The following is a 20,597-nucleotide window of genomic DNA, read 5'->3' on the forward strand; positions in this document are numbered from 1 at the left end:
GAGCTTCAATGATCTGAACCTCAAAAACGAGTCATCCAATAAGTGGAAACTAGGTCAAATTACAAAGGATAGGTATAAACAAAAGACTCATATTGTCCGATGATGCTGTTTCCTTACTGAGGGTCAAGAAAGTAAAAACAAGTGCACGTAGGTTGGGGATGAAGATTGAAGAACACCTCACCAGGGGCCATGCTGGCATTTCAAGTGACCTACTGCCACAGAGGGGGAACAGCAAGACCCCTGTATTTGAGGACCAAGTGGCTCAGGCAATTGAACATGGGATACGGAGCCATTCAAATCCAGCCCTGATTGACAGTGCCTGAAGGTTGTCATCAGCAGCTTGTTAAGTGATCAAAAATGAGGTGATGGTGTCAGTCCAGTTCCTAGTGGGAAGATGGCCACATCCCAATTGGCAGCATGAACAGAAAGGCCATGAGCAGAGACTGAATTACCTTCTCATCCAGAAGAGGCTGGCCCCTGCAGCTAAGAGGCAGGAATGCTGGCAGGAGAGCATGAGGGAAAGCTGCATGACTATTCCCTTGTTGATGATTGCAAGGGCTGTGGAGCTGGTGTCTTTCATGAATCCACAGGAGGCAATAGGGTCAGTCTAGTTGTAACCACCACCCCTGTTCCTCATCCCGAGATGAGGCTGTTCACGGGAGGGTAAGTCTGCCTTGTGGCTTTTACGCAACTTTGGGGAACTGGGCCTGAGGTTCCTCAATGTGCTCTGCATGGTGTGCCAGTGAGTGTTCACCTCAGACTAGACCCACTCAGACAAACCACCAGGAATGTTTTATTCTGTAAGGAAACACAGAACAGGATTACAGGCCAGCAGCCTCCCCTCTGCTTGTCTCATGCTGGAAGGGCGGAGGGTACTTCCCAACAGGAACCCAAGTTCTCCCAGCATGCAGCAGATTGTAGTACACATTAGTTTGTTGCAACACTTGGATAAGTTAAAACTAGGTATTTTGTCGGTTTCATTTTTTATAAGTATCATCCACTGTATTAACAATACTGAACATTTTAATTTGTATTCTGCCATCTTCAAAATTGGTTTGGATTTCTTTCGCAGAGACTCTGCAACTTTCCCCTCACCACTACCCCCCACTTCCATCAGCACATGTAGCAAATCTCTTAAAATATAAAGATGCTTTTCCCCCATGAACACTATGATTCAGCCACTTAGCAGGTGTTCTTTCCCCTCATTTCAAGAACTCTTGCTGCTCTAGCAGCTTGACAATTACTTTGCAATGAGCCTTCCTAAAGTTGCGTTCCCATACCAACATGCTCGATCTTTAAATAGGCTCTCTTTTGAAATCTGAAAAGGCTCAGATGGTTGTGCACAAGCAAATTGAGAATGATCGTATTAACTAGAAGGGCCCCGTTACTTTCATAATCAAAATGCAATGAACCAAGACTACTTTACAGTGGTTAACAGCCCATTCAGCTATGATAAATCAAAGCAGTTGGACACTCTGCAGGTACTTAAAACCAGAAATGTCAGCTTGTGTTTCAGTGTTTTACTACCCAGGTACCTCCAAACTGTTACTCTTGAGCTGATTATAGTAGCTCAGGTTTCTTGTCGTCTTAGCAGTTTGTCATAATGACTAAGAAAGTGATCGCGATGTGGTAAAGGGTTCATTTTGCCTTCGGCACCGCTGGCAGTGTTGCCTAGTGGATAGAGCACAGACATGGGCCAGGAGACCTGGCTCTGCCACGAGCCTGCTGGTGGGATCTTTGGCAAATCCCTTCACCACTCTGTGCCTCAGTTTCTCCATCTGTGAAACAGGGATAATGATACTGACCTTTTTTTCAAACAAAACCAAATGCAGGGGGCCAATTTAAGAAAGGGAGAACAACAAATGTCTGACCACCAGATGTAGCTCTAAAATCACTTATGGGGAGGGAGTAAGTGATTGGCACTCCAGCTGTTCCACTTTTGTTAGTCAACCAAGATGGACAGTTCAGAGCCATACATGGGGGACTTCAAAGAGCCTAGAAGATTACAGACAGTCCTTAGAGGCCAAATCATATTCAACTAATGTATGAAGGTAGTGGTAGCTCAGACAGGAATCAAAAAAGTGAGAGACCAGCCTGGAGCCAATCTAATATGCAACGACATCTCAGATGTATTAAACTTACCAGCTGGGGTGGGGGTGGGGGTGAGGAGGAAAACAGCTTTATTCTATGGTTTAAGTTAAGCAACATTCCTTGGCCTTATTTGTAGTGTTTCTGAAATGGTCCAATGTAACAGACCTGTCCCCTTTGAGGTCAGCAAATAAATGCTGCTTTGTTCTAGTTGCTGACAGATTGCCTGCACGAAACAGCTACAAATGGGTTTATGAAATGTTACAAGTGACTAGCTGATGTTTGGGATGTGTTAGATACAGGGCATCTGCAGGGATTTGTTCAACAGTTTTGAAATATATAGAGATATACCTATCTCCTAGAACAGGAAGGGACTGTGAAAGGTCATTGAGGCCAGTCCCCTGCCTTCACTAGCAGGACCAAGTACTGATTTTGCCCCAGATCCCTAAATGGCCCCTCAAGGCTTGAACTCCCAACCTGGATTGAGCAGGCCAATGCTCAAACCACTGAGCTATCCCTCCCCATAGATATGTATCTGTGCTAGTAAAAGTGCCATAATAGACTGATATGCTAGGCTATAAAGATCTATAGAATGTGCTTAAGTACAAATTTATGTCATAGCTACAGGAACTTACTCTTGTTTATTTCAGTCTTAAGTACTAACTTCAAGTATTGCCTAATTACTGATGGGCTGGAATGCCCTAAATCCCAACTTTAATAGCACAACTACAGAGTGAAATTAATTATAGTCCAATTCATAGAGCATTCAAGGATTGGTTAAGGGTATCCTAAGCCACAGGGACATCAGTCCAGGTATTAATCAGCAGAATATGGATCACATGCAGTCCTGGGTAGAGTGGAAGAGGTGAGGGTAAGGTAGCATGTGGGAGAATGGAGAGATCTGGTGCACAGGAGATAGATCCATAAAAGGTGAGGGGTAGTTCAGCAGGAAGGAAAATGCACAGACTGCTCTGGAAAGTCAGTTCTGCCACAGCCAGGATTACCAGATGACGGGATCTGTATTTAGGAAACTTTTCAGTGTGCTGGTTAAAGGGTTCCAGCAGTAAAGGAGAGAACTTTATCTGTTAATGGGATCTTGGCCTGTGGGCTCAACCCAAGTATACGTGAATAACGTAGCTGAAGCTGACGTGCTTAGATCTACTTACCGTAGATCTAAGTATGTAGATCTTCACTACGGTAAGTCGACGGCTGATTCGCTCCTGTCGACTGCGCCTGCGCCTCTCGCCCTGGCAGAGTACCGGAGTCGATGGGAGAGCGCTCAGCGGTCAATTTATCACGTCTAGACTAGACACGATACATCGACCCCCACTGCATCAATCGCTGCCCATCCAGCGGGTAATGTAGACAAGGCCTTAGTTTAATATCTATATGTGCAAATGAGTGGATAAATTTAGCTCTTGACCACATCAGTACAACTTACAGCTTGCAGTAGGCTTGCATCCACATAATTAAGAGGAAATTATGGCTCTATGTCCTCCACTTGAACAGACCTAAAGTACTTTCTACCTATATATTATGATATACATTTTTGCATCAGGGCTGCATTTTTCTCTCCTCTGTTTGAGCAAAACTTAGTGAAAGGTCCTTCAACCCGTAGAACTTAAACTCATCTCTGTATGGCTAAATACAGTAGATGCTATAAAAAATTAGTTATTTTTAAATAATTTTTCTCAGTGTTGTAGTTATATGATGGTAGTAATTCATACATTAAATGTAACATACTTGCTCTTTTAATTTCATATGTAAAAGACTATCATTTCTTCCCTTTGAAAGTACTACCCAAAAATAATGTGTTAGTTATCCAGTGACTGGAAAATGGAAAACGTAGTGCCCATTTAAATTAAGAATAGGTGAAAGAATCAGGAGGGTACTAGTTATTCCAGGAACTAGACAACGTTGCAGTAATTTAATGATGCTTTTGATACAATCATACATGACAATCTCATAAGCAAACTAGGGAAATGTGGTCTACATGAAGTTATTATAAGGTGCATGCAAAACTGGTTGAAAAAACATTCTCAAAGAGCAGTTACCAATGTTTCACTGTCAAACCAGGAGTATGTATCTAGTGGGGGCTCTGCCTGTCTGTCCTGGGTCTGGTACTATTCAGTATTAATGACTTGAATAATGGAGTAGAGATAATACCAAGCCAGGTCTAGGAGGACAGGATTAGAATTCAATAGGTCCTTGACAAATTGGAGACTGGGTTGAAGCCAAGATGAAGAGAAAATTCGATAAAAACAAGTGTAAAGCATTACACTTACGAAGGAAAAATGAAATGCACAAATACAAAATGAGGGAATAACTGGCTAGGCAGTAATACACTGCAGAGGAAGGCCTGGGGGTAGTAACAGATCTTACAGCAACAAAAACTGATAAAAGGTTTAGAAAACCTGACTGCAGAGAGAATTGGCTCTCAGTAGGCGGTACCTGTCAATGTTTTAAGGAAAGATGATTTTGATTTGGCAGTTGTGGAGTGGGATTTCCCAAAACACTTTAGCAACATGCAAGACAAGCAAACTTGGGGTCTGCCCTACACCTCAGGATATTGTGGCTGCCTCGCTTACAGTGTGACTATGGAAACACCTGAGGAGTACTGATGTGTGAACACAGAGCATCTTAAGGAAAAAATTCAGTCAACACAGTTAAATCTCTCATGAAGACAAATGTTACATGTCTGGGACCACACCTTCCAATGAAAGTCAGGGGGACTAGTGCTCCTAAGTCATTTAAATGCTCTTGGAAACTGCACTTTGTGTATCTGCAGAAAGGGCCAAATCCTGCTCCCACTGAAGCTGATGGGACTTTACCACACTTTTTACAATCCTGGAAGGCCCTTTTCTCATTCATTTATATATATATATATATATATATATATATAAATAAATAAATTAAATAAATAAAAGTCATATATAAAAATGACTTATTGATTGTGGAATACAGAGTTATACACAGTACTGCATTTATATTACACATGTATCTGTAGCCACAAAAAACATTTACAGATGATCATGTAAAAGACTATCATAGTGCAGTTGGATAACAGGCAAAGTTAAGGTCTGACATTTCTTTAAATTTGCAACTTTTTCTTTTAGGCCAGTTCTGAGGATGTAATATTTACTAGCCCTGCTCCATAGCATGGGCCTGGCCCAAACAGGAACTGGTTACCACAGTACTGATAAAAGAAACACACAAAAACGATAGGAGGACTGGAGGCTAGTACATGCGATGAGAGGTAGGTAGTCTAGAAAAAATGCAAGGAGTCATAATTATACATGATGACACTATAATGAAAGTCAGTCAGTCAGTGTCAGCAGATGGCAAGTTAAGTAGCAATGGGTTGAAGCAAAGAAGAGCTTAGAGAGAAAAATTATTCTGGAGCAATTGGGCAGTGAAACAGCCTATCAGAAAAAGATAATGAAAGCAGATTATTTTATAGTACTGCACCAAAAGCACCACATTCAAGCATGAGTTTGGTAAGTGCTTTCTGCTTAACAGTTAGTAGCATTTTATGGAAGCAAGTTTCATACCAATCGCTCTTCCCCTACTACGAAAGGGATAGACATTGGACAAAGCATATGAGAAATGAGTTTTATGAGCAGCACTCTCAGAGATGCATTGCTGTAGTCTTGTCAGACCTCCTTGTTAGCAGGAAACTTGTCTTTTCAATCCACTGTCTCTATTTTTAGAAGCCCTGTGATGATGCAATGTCACTGAACAGCCAATGAAATGACAAGGATGTATGTAACATCACAGCAAGAGCTCAAACCTGTGCAAAACTTTGCTCTTAGGCCTGTAATTTATCAGCACTCAAAACGCACTGGTAGCAGTATAGGATTGTTTCCGCAGTGGAGTGCTATTTACATTGTCATTCTTAACACTCACCCTTGTCTGTTCACCCACATAAATCGTCAGTGGCCACTGAAGCAGAGATCCAGGTTTTTGAGAGCTCTTTCCAAAGGCTGGTAGTTTGTACTGTCCTTGACTTAGAGTTATTTGTTACCACACAATCCTTTTCAGTACAAACTACCAGGATTATGCAATTAAAAAACAGATTGATGGCAGTATTTGAAAGAAGTCAAGGTCTGTTCATACACAGAGCCTCTAATACAAATTCTGCTGCTAAATTACTGACAATCCTATTTAACTGCCTGTATTTTCTGTATTAGGGAAATTAAAAATATATGCCATGGGGACAAGAGTTAAATCAATGAAACACAAATTACTTCTAAGAATGAACTGACAGTCCATGAACCTATTATGCATTTAAAATGCTTTCTTTAGCTATACTGAATTCTATTAGCTGTACCAAGTTCAAGCAAAAAGTTTTTATTGTGTAGTTATGAATGACACTTATAATTTCATTGCTAGTGTTTGTGTTGCTCTGGCAAGGTTGTCTTATATGAAACAAAAACAATCCAATCATGAGAAAAGGTATCTTTATTTTTTCTCTAATAGAAGAATTCCATGTACATGTTTTGCAATGGTTTTTCTTAAGCTCGAAAATACTGCTAACAGATGTGAACAGTCACATCACAGAAATAGTACACAACAGCCAGCGAAGGCAGAGAATAAGTTTAAGTTTATCAGGTGGTCCAAACTGTTCTCTGACAAGCTTTTTCTGCCAGAGGGGACGTCAGGACAAACACTAAAATCCCACCTAATCAATACAAGTTACGGTGTGCGTGTGTGTGTGTGTGTGAGAGAGAGACAACAAAACAAAACAGACCATGACTCGTGCCACTAGGTCTGCATTTTAGTATTTTGTTGGTGAAATTTTTTTTTTTAAATGTCAGTCTCATTAAGAATTCCACTCAATTTTTTTCAAATGCTAAATTATACTTCACCTGAGAAAAAAGTTGTCTTACAAAAGGAAAAATAGATTATGTGGGGTGAATCAGAATCTGGACAAATTGTTAGATGGAAATATCTGTCTGCATTTTAATCACTAGAACATGTGCAGTGCTGGCCAAATTCTCTGCTGGTGTTAGTGCCATTTCACCCATTTATAAAAGCAGAGAATTTGATCTTACACATTAAAATTTTCACCAGGTTCCAGTCTAAAATATATCCAAACTCAGGCCCCAATCTTGCAAACACTTATGCCCATGCCTAGCTGTAAACCTGGGAGTAGTCCCATTGAAGTTAATGAGACTACTCATGTGTTTAAGGTTAGACATATGAATACATTTTTGCAGGATTGGGGTCTCAAATTATTACAAAGACTAAATAAGGAATGAAAAAAATCTCTTGAGAACAAAGGCCAAACTTTTCACATTTTAAAGAGGGCATAACAATTTTAACTTAGATCATTAACACATAGATATAGTAGAATACAATTAAAAAAACTGAACACTCTAAGAACTGAATTTCGGAGCCAGCAAAACTATGTATAGCATTCTACAGTTACTAACTGAATTCACTATAATTTGGTAGAAACCTTTATATGCTGCTGTGTATTTTATATACAAAAATAAAGGTTTGTAATGCACTGCAAAAAAGTACATACAGGAGTAAGTTTCACATGTGCACAGACTGCCCAGTGATATACACGATTAGATCATCGGAACACCAGTTGCTGATTAAGTCTTAGGATGAGCATAAGTGAAACTTTTCCCACAGATGTGAATGTAATGTCTAGATACAAGTGTAGTTGTCTAGAAAAGTTTTAGTTAGAACAGTTATTTAAGATGGATTACTACAGAATTATTTACATATCCAAGCTAAACAACGACTACATGTATTTTATATAATTCAAATAAAATTCTTAAACTATACTATGGCTTCCATTTTTTTCTAATTTACAAAATACATAAAATGTGAGATCAGACATTTAAAAAACCCTAACTTTTAAAAACAAAACATGGCCATTAAGGATATCTTTGCTTTAATCAATAATTTGCTTTGTTTTGATATTTTTCTTCTATAGTAATTAAAAGTTAGATTTAAAGATATTCCACCTCATCTTTATAATGCAAGTAATAAATTAACAAGAATAACTTACATTGTAAATCAAAAATAACTTCTAAACAATGTTTTATTTTTAAAAATGGTCTCTTAATTGCACAGTATTATACTGTCCAATAACAATATTAAGTCAATTGGATATTTTTTAAACATTCTGATATTATGATAGCCGTGTGTCAGTATTTCAGTCCTAACATACCAAAATCCTCTTGCTCAAATCTTCACCTGACAAATGTTTTGGTAATTGCTTACTGTGGCGATAGTGGTGCCTAGACTTGAAAACCTTCACATCCACCATCCCAGCCAAGAATGTTTCTTCATAAGTCTGTCACTTTCCTAAGGTAAAGGCTGCAGAGTTTTAGGTTTGACTAAATAAGATACTCTGGTTTTCATCCACATCTTTATTTTTTAGATGATATTCTCCTCCTACCCCTAAAGCCAAACTCTCCTCTTCTCTTTGTATATTCACGTACACCTTCCAAGAAGGGCCAAAAACACAGCAACAGTTCACTTCCTGACCTTCAAATGTGAACGCCACCTGTAGTCACCCTAAGCCTGAACAATAGTTTATTAGGCTGAATGTGAAACTTTCAGCTCTGCCATCCCAATTGCTAGGGTTTAGTTTGGTTTGATTTTTTAATTTAGACATACTGGACAAAAGAGATTACCTGCAAAGACAATATCTTACCTCAGAAGAATAGTAGTTGGTGGTAACTGAGATTTAAAGATAAAAGGAAGAATTCTTTAAAAATCCTACACAGTGGGAACAGTCGTTAAGACTGGCTTTGATATAAAATATGGGCCAAACTCAGTCTTGGTGTTATTTCACTGAAGTTAAAACACTAGCAGGAAAAGAATTGCCCATGCACATTTAACTAATTAAAAAAGGTATCTTTGAGATGTGTTTAAAAAGCTAATATTGATAATCTAGCTAGAAAAATAAAAGTTGTGAGTGGATGTATTATGGAAATATGTGTACCATATAAAATATTGTACATCTATAAAAGCAGAGTGTTTTATTTTTATAATACATAATTTATGGTAAATGTATCAAAATAATTCTCCTAAAAATACTGCAGACAAAGTAAAATGTTCCCCTCTCTTCAATGATGGCGTAAGGCTTCGCTCTGAATACTTTATCCACACATGAAAGCCATATTATTCAAACAGCGTAAAGGCAAGCAGTCAATATCCCAGTTTGACTTCTTAAATATATATAAATCACACCTTATTTTACAGTTATATTATTTGCATCAATGCATTTAACATAAATCAAATGTAAAGTTTCACCAGTATTATCACTGTCCTATACATACTGGTGTGTCATTTCTCTAAGCTATTAAATATCTAGAGTGAACTCTTCCAGGATGACGAGCTCATGGAAGGTATTGCTCATTTGCTTTTATTAATCACAGAGAGAGAAATACCAATGGGGAATATTTTGTCAGCAGTAAATTTCCTTTGCACGATATAACAAAGCTGGACTTGAACTAGCATATCATTGCACAATATTAAAAGCTGCCAAATAACTCCTGTTCTTACATTTTGTAAAGCAATTTTAGTGCTTTAGGACAAAGCACAATTTGACATGGTATAAGAATGCTTCTAGCAATCAACTTGCTTTAAATGATTCAATACTGTATTACATATACAAGAAAGCATCCAATGCTGATAGCTCTTATCTGTGCACTGCAGCATACAGTGCCCTGTTACTCCTCTCACCATTTTAATAATGTAGACAAGACTAATGATTTATTATATATCAAACTGCTACATTATTAGGAGACATTCTGACTGAAAAAAAAATGAAATGCATCTATTACATACACATCTCTTCAGATGTTTAAAGGAATTCAGCTTTTGGTAGAAGTTAATTCATACATACAAATATAAATGTAGAAATGCATTAGAGACAAAACACTAATATAATTATTAAAACAGATGCACCTACACTATGGTGTACTACTTAAAAGTGTAATTTGATTAAAAAAAATCTTAGTGTACAACTAAGACAAGACTCACTTACTGTTTATAACCTCAGAGTCACACTTTACTAGCTTCTACATTAAAACATGTTCTACAGATAGTGACCAACAAAATCAAGGGAAAAAATATTGTCACAGGTGAACAGGTTCTCCCCCTAAACAACTCAGGATAGCTTATGTACAGCACCACCTGTATTGTGTTACAAGGGACAGATGAATGCAGATCCCACCTCAAAAAATCAACTGTAAAAGCTGTAGAGAAGAACACTTCCTGAATTAAGTTTGCTGAACATGGTTCAGATTATTGAATACGTCTATAAGCTCAATGCTTTTTAGAAGCATTTACTGTATACCCTAATCCTACTTCTTGCAACACACAGTGTCACACAAGTAGTGAAAATGTTTTCCTATTCAAAAGGTGCTTGGACATTATTTTCAGGCAGCATTTTACCTTTATTTTAGTAAGTTCACACTAGGTATGTTTTAGAAGGAAGAAAATGCCAATAGCTTTTTTAAAAACAAAATTATAAAAATATAAAATTGAGACAGACACTTATCTAAATAAATTACTGTATTTTTATTTGTCTAACTCTATTCTAGATTGAAATCTATTATTTTAAATAAGGGATAAAATGTTGCCCAAAATTCTAATTATAGTTACACATTTGTGTTTTAACTAGATCTACAAATCAAAATAGTTCTCAGTTAAAAAGATACAATTTGTATCAACAGTATAGGTACTTTCTGGTTCTTCAGGGCCTTACTTTAAATTGCAGCAAGTATATCAAAATTATCATCAATTACATTGTAAACCAGTGAATTAACAACACTGAACAATGTTACTTTATATGGAATCCTAAAACTATAGGCAACTGACTACATCATGTAAATACAACCCTCTGCCAATGATTGCAAACCCTGTATAAAAAAAAAAGTTTGAAGCAATAGTAAAACCCATGACTTAAAACCAGAAATATCCCTTACTAATACTAGAACAGACTATTTTAATCTGTTTCTACAGCTATACTATTTGTGGCAAGAATTAGGCCTACATAATACAGCAGGCCAAAAACTAACTTCTGGAACATATACAGTATCTTACAAAAAGGTTTAAGTTATCATTTTCAGCTACAATACTATTACCATAGTGCAGTTAATAAATGTTGCATATCCTCAACACACAAAACCGTCTCAGGCCAGCCTTAATAAATAGCAAGAAAATTGAACAGTATCTTAAATACAAAACTTGCATTGAGAATACTTAGATTCATTTAAAAACAGGTAAATATTTTATGAAAAAGCATATTTTATCCAGTACACCTGTGCACAAATACAAATTAAAAAAAAAAAAAAGATGAATATAAAACAATTTAATGGAATCCTAAACTTTCAGTTCCATTTCTACTGACCAGAAGCACAGAAGAGCTGGACAACAATGTATCTGAACTGAAACATTCATGGCCTGATTTTAGGCAGTTCTGAGCAGCTGCAGCTTTTACTGGATTCAAAGGGAGTTGCATATGCTCAGAATCTTTGCAAATCAGACCACCAGGCTTTGCCTTATCCAAAAAGTAACGGAAATGAGTTCGTTTACTTTTGATTGCATCTGCTCTTACTAAATCAACCGAATCAAATCATTAAAAACTATTCTTAAAAGAGCAATGAAAAGTGCCATACTGTAAATTACTAATATATCGTTACCCATTTCAACTTTAACTGGTAACTTAATAGTTTATTTAAAAAATAAAGTCAGTGCCATAGTAAATCTTTGTTTTCTATAAATAAATGATTATAGCACAAAGAAGCCCTCAAAATAAATAAATAATAATAAATTAATTGCTGTTAAAAGTTCAAATTAAGCTTGGCTTGAAAATTGTTTGCCAGGTCTATTAAAATTCTTTCAACTTTCTGCAGATTCTTTTAATGCCTTGCAGCTGAAGGACAAACATCCAGTAAGTTAATAAAACATATAACAAAAAGATAGAAAGTGCTGCATATAAACCCCTGATGCACCAAAGATTATTACCGGAGACCACAGATAACACACACACATATATTAAACTTAGACTGGAAAGATTTCAGTCATGAACATAGCTTAAAACCACTTAAAAATTTCAAGTTAGAATGTAAAACAAACCTGTTACTTCCAATGCATGGGGCTATACATACAGATTCCATGATACTGTATTTTCACATAAATGGATTACTATATAACCTCCTTGCTGAGAAGGAGATCACATATGCTATTGTAGCAAACCTCCCTCAGCATTAGAGCTGAACTGAAAACTACTAGACACCACAAAGATGCATCATCTTTCAATAACCTAGCTGGGATTTTTCCACTAAAATGGCTGCAGCAAGTTGCTGAGCATCTGTCATGTGAGGATTCCTTTTCATAACAATTCTCACAAGATCGGGAGGGAAGATGTTGCATAAGTTTATATAAACCTTCTCCCGTGTGTCTTGATACCTTGGAGGATCTTGAGGAATTCCACAGTAAGGTATGCACCAAGTCTGGTCTTGCTGCTCAGGTAAACTTTGGAAGGCAAACTGCTCGTAACATGGCTGAGTGGGGTTACTAGGCAAGGAGTAAGTCTGACGATAGCCGTACGCATCAATCCCATAACTCTGCCTATCCCAACTTCCAAGCCCATCTTGGCTGGAATAAGGCTTTCTTTGTCTTAATGGAGAATTATCATATAAACGTGAGTCTGAAATGCTATCTATTCTTGTGGATACAAGGGCCCTCCCCAGATGCATGGTCTTTGAATGTTGCAAACTTTGAAGAGCAGAGTAGTCATTAGGGCAACTAGAACGAGCACCAACTGTAGGATGCTGTAGATGTACAGACATGTATGGAGTAGGAGGTTTGTGATGATGCTTTGGTTCTTCATGACTGTAACTTTGCACTCTTGTTAAAGGATCATGGTAACTCTGCAGGAAGGGCTGTGAATTAAGGCGGCTATGTGGATGCACATGTTGGCATTTTAAGTTCTCTTCTAATTGCGGGTCAGGTGAACTCATGTAAGACCGATCATTGTAACCCACATAGGAATCGCTACTACCACAGCTCATACTACCTTCACTGCTACAATCAGAAGCTACAGAGCTAATCCTATAATCGGTGTCTAAGGAGAAACGCCTTTCAGGACTGCGTGGACCAGAAATACTTAGATTCGAATAAGCGTTCAGCATAGAGTAGTAGCCTACGTCCACAGGAGACTCACATTTTGGGTACTGCTCATAAGGCATTGGCGTTCCATGATTTTTGGTTGCCATCATCATTGGAGGATATTGTCCCTGTGGTCTTTGATCCTGAGGTGGGAAATGAACCCCGGATGGAAGGCCATTGCTTAAAGGTGCAGTACTTTGGGGTTTTACAACTGAAGAATTCGGTATACTAACTAAAGAAGGAACAGACCTGGTTTCCAATTTGTTTTTGGTGGGAAGCTTTTCCTCCAAGTCTTGGTAGACTTGAGTCCTTATACTAGGATCTGATTGCCTCTTTGGAGCAGCACGTTTGAGATCAGAAGTGCCATCAATCTTAGTGCTACAAGGAACACTGTTGCTTTTTACCAGTCCTCCTTCACTTGCAGCTTTGGCAGCTGTGCTTCTAGACAGGGCTCGAAGTTCATCAGCAACAGACCGCTGAGGCTGATTTCCTCTTTCTGGGTGGTAGTATTTGCATTTGTGTCCATAGGTACATTTCTTTCCTATTAAAAGTCATACAATTTGAGGTAAAAAAGAAAAGAAAAAGTTATTTAGGCATTTGAATTGGAAGCTCTTAATTTTTTAAAATTTGTGAGTGAATTGAAAAGATTTTTGAACTGTGTGTCACCGAAGTGAGGCCTTGAAACCTACTTTCTTGCTCTATGGAAAAGATTGTGGTAATGTTCAAGAAGGTAAAGGACCTATATAGCACTAGCTTGAGACAGTGCAAGCAGGAAATATTCACTAGACTGCCAATGTATCTCAGTTCTGTCCTGAAACATCCTTCCCATGCTTCCACTGCTCTCCTAAACTGAGCATCATGTGGAGTCGAATCTTGCTTTCATTTGAGATCTATGGTTTTGAACTCCACCCTTCCTACCCCTCCAAAATGTAATTTTCTGCCTACTTTTAAGTAATATCCACAACCTTTACATATTTTATTCATTTAATTTAAAGGAAAAGTCTTCCTTGAAGTAAAGCCAGTGAGATGAACTAAATATTATGCATGTGTAATAATCAGTTTTCATGCATATAGACCTCATGGTTGTCAGTGTGATCAAACCAGTAACCCCTGGCACCAGAAGCATAAGCTACTAACATTTGAGCTGAAGCAGTAATTTTTTATCATGTAGGAGGCTGTTCTTGGAGTGGGAATTTTTTATAATTCCTCATCCCCATGCGTGCCTCAGTTTCCCCTATAAGTTGCATAGCTACCCAGTGGGTGGGCGGGTGGGTGGCAAATGGGGGATGACACACACGACAACACTAAGTTTACTCTCAGGGAAGGCTAAGAGACATTGGTGTCTCTTATGTGTCACCTCCCTGTCTGGGTGGAATGAAGAGAGTCATTAAAGAACTTGCTGAAACCAACCTAGATCAACAAGGGGTCTAGAGAGACAATGTAACATTCTCAGCAGCAAAGGTGAGTAGAGACCCCAGCTCAAGAACAAAGGACAGGAAGATGTGAGGTGGAAGATAAGCATGAGCTCTGAAAGAAGTTTGGGAGTTCTCACTTGGGAACTAACTGAGGAGGTTGGACAGACAAACAGAGCCTGAAAATGGAGTTCACTACAGCTTGGCTGACCTAAGGATTTTCTGTGCTGTGTTCCAGTTGACTAGTAAATCTTACTGTTTTGAAAACGCTGCTTGAGCGTCCCTGTAAATGCTTGGTGAGGTGCTTTAATCCCAAGAACAGCATACAAGTTTCTGACAGCAGTCTGTCTCAGTTGAACACACTGAACAAAGCACATGGTGTGAAGGAGGAGTGCTGAAGCCCAGAGTTTCAGCCTAAGGAGGTGGTGAGGCTGTATCGCCTACCTTGAAAGAAGAATGAGACCCCTGGGGAGTCTGGCCCATCAAAGGGGTTCCTCCAAAAGACTGTTCTATAGTTGTGGGCATAGCTCCGATCCTGTGGATCCGCAACAGTGGGGTCATGATCACAGCCAAAAAGCTAATGTATTATATACTTCCACATTCGACTAGCTTGTCCCGAGTGTCTGAAGGCCAAAGGAGTTCAAGTTCCATCTGGGGTATCACTTTATAATGCACTGTGGCCACACACATTAGACATGATGGTACCCCAAATCAGACTAAAATCTCTTCTGCACCTTAGATGACCAAGTCTAGCTTGCCTTGCAGGAGGAGCATGTAATATACTGGCTTAGTCAATGTGAACAAAGCTCTTTGTAGTGGCGGGCCCCAGTAACTAACCTCCTGGTACTTACTGATGGCTAATGAAGTTATTTCTTTAGTTTAAGTGGTAGATACAAATACTAACACATTCTTTTCCAACTGATAAATGAATAAGATGTGTCAGCAGAAATCTTGGCTCCACTGAAATCCATGGGAAAACTCCCATGGACTTCAACAGAGTCAGGATTTCAGTCCTTATCAATATAAGATAGCTCTGTAAAAATGTCTTACTTTTATTGGCACAGCTATAAAGAAAGGAAGCAGTTTGGCCTTTATCCCTAACCATACAATAAATTCTGCATTTAAATCAAGTTACCATATGGACATGGTTGCTTCTTATGTTCCGGTACAATAGGTTTCTTCCTTAGAAAATTGTCAAGGCTTGGGCCATGACGGCCAAGAGGATCATCAGGAGGCATGAACCTATAACATACAACAAACGCATAAAAGAACTGACCACCACATTTCATTTTCATGTTCCTGTTGCAACCAATTATAGCTATGGACTACCCGTTACAATTTATCTGTCATACGTTAGGTCAGCTTTATTCTGAAGTAGTAAACATTTTCCAGGAAAAGGTTTAACAAAGAAAACCCACATTTTGCAACTAAGAGGAAGTTGTCAAATCAGGACTATTCGTCAAATGATTTAGCTCCAAAGTGTAGTTTTGAAAGACTGCTTCTGCACTCCAGCATCTGCTTGCCAGAAAAAAAAAAACCCAAAAACCCAAAATATACTCCCTGGCTGTCCTGCAAGCTGTTTTACAATCTGTAGGATTATGCAACATATCACAGCATTGCCCTATAGCCAGAAGTACAGGCCACAATTTTAAAAACCGAGTGCCTACATCAATATTTACACACGTAACAGAAGTGGCCTGATTGTTCGAGGTGCTGAGCAACCCCTACACTTCCACTGGGGTCAACAGGAGCTGTAGGTGATAAGCATATTTTAAGTTTATGCCACTTCTATTTAGGTGGCTAAGGGGAGTTATTCCAGAAGACATAGTCCTGATTAACTCAAAGTGGCACATTTATTCTGGAAAAAGAGTCTCCACTCATGGAGTTAATCAGAAACAGTTAACCTATTTTAAATGCACACCCTACCTTGTTCAGGATTAACCTTCATGTATTGAAATGCCCTAATTTAAAAATTAAAGGGTTAAAATTTTTGTCTTAAACATAAGAAAGGCTATACTGGGTCATACCAAAGGTCCATCTAGTCCAGTAGCCTGTCTTCCGACAGTGGCCAATGCCAGATGCCCCAGAGGGAATGAACAGAACAGGTAATCATCAAGTGATCCATCCCCCATTGCCCATTCCCAGCTTCTGGCAAACAGAGGCTAGGGACACCATCCCTGCCCATCCTAGCTAATAGCAATTGATGGATCTTCTGCCATGAACTTATCTAGGTCTTTTTTGAACCCTAAGACATTTTATATAATCTGCAAAATTTTGTCACCTCACTGTTTACCCTTTTTTCCAGATCATTTATGAATATGTTGAATAGGACTGGTCCCAGTATAGACCCCTGGGGGACACCACTGTTTACCCCTCTCCATTCTGAAACCTGACCATTTATTTCTACCCTTTGTTTCCTATCTTTTAACCAGTTACCTGTCCTTGAGAGGATCTTCCCTCTTATCCCATGACAGCTTACTTTGTTCAAGAGCCTTTGGTGAGGGACCTTGTCAAAGGCTTTCTGAAAATCTAAGTACACTATAGTCACATGCTTATTGACCCCCTGAAAGAATTCTAGTAGATTGGGGAGGCATGATTTCCCTTTACAGAAACCATGTTGACTCTTTCCCAACAAATTATATTCATCTATGTGTCCAACAATTCTGTTCTTAACTATGGTTTCAACTAGTTTGCCCCGGTACTGAAGTCAGGCTTGCCGGTCTTAGAAATGACTGAAGATTCTTTGTTGTTCACAGAACAGCCAAAGCAAAACTATCACCTAGGTATTTCATACTATGGAATACACTCAATATACAAAGTATCTGAGCATCATGGGAATTACAGGGGCCCAGTAAGTAGTCTAATCCCTTTCAATCTTTGGGTTCTTTCCAGGACAGGTGGGAAAGGTAAATAATACATTTTGATAGTGGTTATTACCATTATGGAGAACATTGGCAAAAAGCAGAGTTTGAAGGTTTAGAAGATTAGGAGCAGAGCCTGGAACTACAACATCCTTTTATTTTCTCATGTGTAGCTAATAATTTTAATGGAATCCAGCATGTTAATGGAAGCCCTCAAAATGCCCTTTTTCCATTAGTTTTCTAACAAGTGGTACAAAATCAAGATTACTTACTTGTCATTGACAAATGAATACATCAACAATCGCTCATCTATGAACTTTTTCCATTCTGGCTTTTCATTAGCTAGATCCCTGTAGTTATCATTAGACACAATGATACCATCTGACTCAAAGGCCAGCTTCACTATGAATCTGTCATCATAGCATACCACCCTTCTCCCCTGCACACGACGGGATGGTGTAAACACCAGAATTTTCTCTTTTTCTAACTTGCGCAGGATTTCTTGATCTAGAAGTATTAAGAAATAGTCAAAGATTTAATGTCTGAAGTGAAATCAGGAATTTGTTCATCTTTACAGATCTTAAGGTTGAGGCAGAAGGTCAAAGTTTTTAGTGCCAAAATATGCCTCACCTTAAAATAGTTATAATTCAGTAGAAAGCATCTGATGTATATTATTTTAAATTTACATTCAGCAATCAACCAATACGTTTAAAAAAACAAATTCATTCTATACCATTTTTATCAGATCAACAGAGAAGACTGCGTTTTGCGCTCTCTTTGCTAGCTCTGAAGCGGTTAACAGATACACTATTTCCCAAGTTTGGTTGTTAGAAGAGTAAAAATCCCAAACTGCTCTGATGGCAGGAGGAGAGCTCACACGAGGCATAGGAGCTCCCCACTCCGCCCGGTACTGCGTGGCCATGTCCTATTGTATCCTGACTGTAATCAAGGCTGTCCAATGACCGCATTCTTAAGTAAAGATAGATCTCTTCATCCTCACTTGGTACTCACTGAGGTTAAGCTTCTGAAATTGTCTCAGTAGTCCATATTAATGGGGCCTCTTCTCTCCACAAGAGAAAAAAAAAAAATCAGCAGAAAGATGACTCTCCCCCACAAGGAGGCACTGGTACTACTGCACACAGGAACCCATTTTCCAGCCGGTTGCGAAGTCTGGTATTATGGACATTACATTGCCTCCATTTCTCACAAACGTGCACACTCTAAACTACCTTCTGACAGGGCCCACAAAAAAGCTGGCTTCACAGCTGCGTCACTAAGTTTCAGAACAAATTCAAGTTTCCATCCGTATTGTCAGACAAATGAATAATGATATAGAATTTGTTTCCCTTCTCTAAAGGTCAAATGTCTCATTTCCTTTCAACCCACAAAAACAGGCCAAATCAAAACCACAGAAGCTCCTTGATCCTGTTAAACAAGGGTATTTAACACCTTGGAGAAATGCCATTTCATGTGTCTCGTTGGATCACAAAGGCATTTTCTCTCTGTTCCCTGTGTTGACGTGCTCGATAGGCTTACAAGCAATTTTTGACCTCAGATAGCTAAACTGCTTTTTGGAGTACAAAAAACTCATGACAGAATCTCTTCTGCCTGGAACAAAAATGTCATAGGAAGAAATGTTAGCATTAACAGATCTGTAAGATTTGTATTTGGTGTATCAATTGTTCTACTCATTAGAAATACTTAAGATTCAAAGACCAGTGTTTTCAGTACCCAGTCCTTCCTTTCAATCTTCCTATTGCCCAATGACTTATTAAAAATTTTGAATGGAAGAGTAGCTGTTCTTCATTATGACAGGATTCAAGTTCTGTCATATTTAGATGACCACTGATAAAGCAAAAAGGCTGTGCTTCAAAGATTATGTCCTGTTCTTCAATCACCACCATTTTTACACCTATTCCATCTAACACCTCTTCAAAACTCAGGAACGCCACATGTTTCAGTTGAGTCTGAATACACAAATTATTTCACCAGATTTTTCAGGATACAGATCTCAAAATGTAATTGTCAAAGAGAAACTGTGATTAAGTGGTTTTGTTTCCAGTGGGGATCAGTTCTTGGCCCCATGCTATTTAACATTTTTATCAATGACCTGAAAGAAAACAAAATCATCACTGCTAAAGTTTGCAGATGACACAAAAATTGGGGAGTGGTAAATAATGAAGAGGACAGGTCAGTGATACAGAGTGATCTGGATCGCTAGATAAACTGTGCATAAGCGAAAAACACAGGTGTTAATATGGCTAAACCGTAAATGTATACATCTAGGAACAAAGAATGTAGGTTACACTTACTTAATGGGACACTATCATAAGAAGCAGTGGCCCTGAAAAAGGCTTGAGTGTTCCAGGTGAACATGAGCTTCCAATGTGATGCTGTGGCCAAAAGAGCTAATGTGATCCTGAGATGCATAAACAGGAATCTTGAGTAGGAGTAGAGAGGTTATTTTACCTCTATATTTGGCACTGGTGCCACAGCTGCTAGAATACTGTGTCCAGTTCTGATGCCCACAATTCAAGAAAGATGTTGATAAATTGGAGAGGGTTCAGAGAAGAGCCACAAAAATGATTCAAGGAATAGAAAACATGGCTTATAGCAGGGGTGGGCAAACTCTTTGGCCCAAGGGCCACATCTGGGTATGGAAATTATATGGTGGGCCATGAATGCTCACAAAATTGGGAGTTGAGGTGCAGGAGGGGGTGACGGCTCTGGGGTGGGGATGATGGGCTTGGGGTGCAGGAGGGTGCTCCGGACTGGGACTGAGGGGTTCGGAGGGCAGGGGGAGGGAGATCAGGGCTGGGGCAGGGGCACAGAAGGAGGTCAAGGGAGCAAGCTCTGGGCAGCATTTACCTCAAGCAGCTCCCAGAAGCAGCGGCATGTCCCCCCTCCAGCTCCGAAGCAGAGGTGTGTACAGGCAGCTCTGCGCGCTGCCCCGTCCGCAGGCACCCCCCCCACAGCTTGTGGAAGCAGCAGCATTTCCCCCCTCCGGCTCCTACATGGAGCTGGCCCGGCAGCTGTGTGTGCTGCCCCAGCTGCAGGCACCACCCCTGCAGTTCCCATTGGCCACGGTTCC

The 20,597-nt window shown here is 39.1% G+C and overlaps 1 protein-coding gene across 1 annotated transcript in view; it reads right to left on the reverse strand.

Moving 5' to 3' along the window:
• Positions 1 to 6,531: 6,531 nt before the first annotated feature.
• ZC3H12C (zinc finger CCCH-type containing 12C) overlaps positions 6,532 to 20,597 on the reverse strand; it is a 34,263-nt gene continuing 20,197 nt past the window's right edge. Inside the window, exons 4-6 of the mRNA XM_054015514.1 lie at positions 17,779 to 18,013; positions 15,781 to 15,887; positions 6,532 to 13,774 (exon numbers count right to left, since the gene is read on the reverse strand). Coding sequence (XP_053871489.1) covers positions 12,378 to 13,774; positions 15,781 to 15,887; positions 17,779 to 18,013 — 1,739 coding nt within the window. The 3' untranslated portion in view covers positions 6,532 to 12,377. The remainder of the gene's footprint in view (positions 13,775 to 15,780; positions 15,888 to 17,778; positions 18,014 to 20,597) is intronic.

The sequence above is a fragment of the Malaclemys terrapin genome, chromosome 1, assembly GCF_027887155.1.
Source record: "Malaclemys terrapin pileata isolate rMalTer1 chromosome 1, rMalTer1.hap1, whole genome shotgun sequence".
NCBI classification, from domain to species: Eukaryota; Metazoa; Chordata; order Testudines; family Emydidae; genus Malaclemys; species Malaclemys terrapin.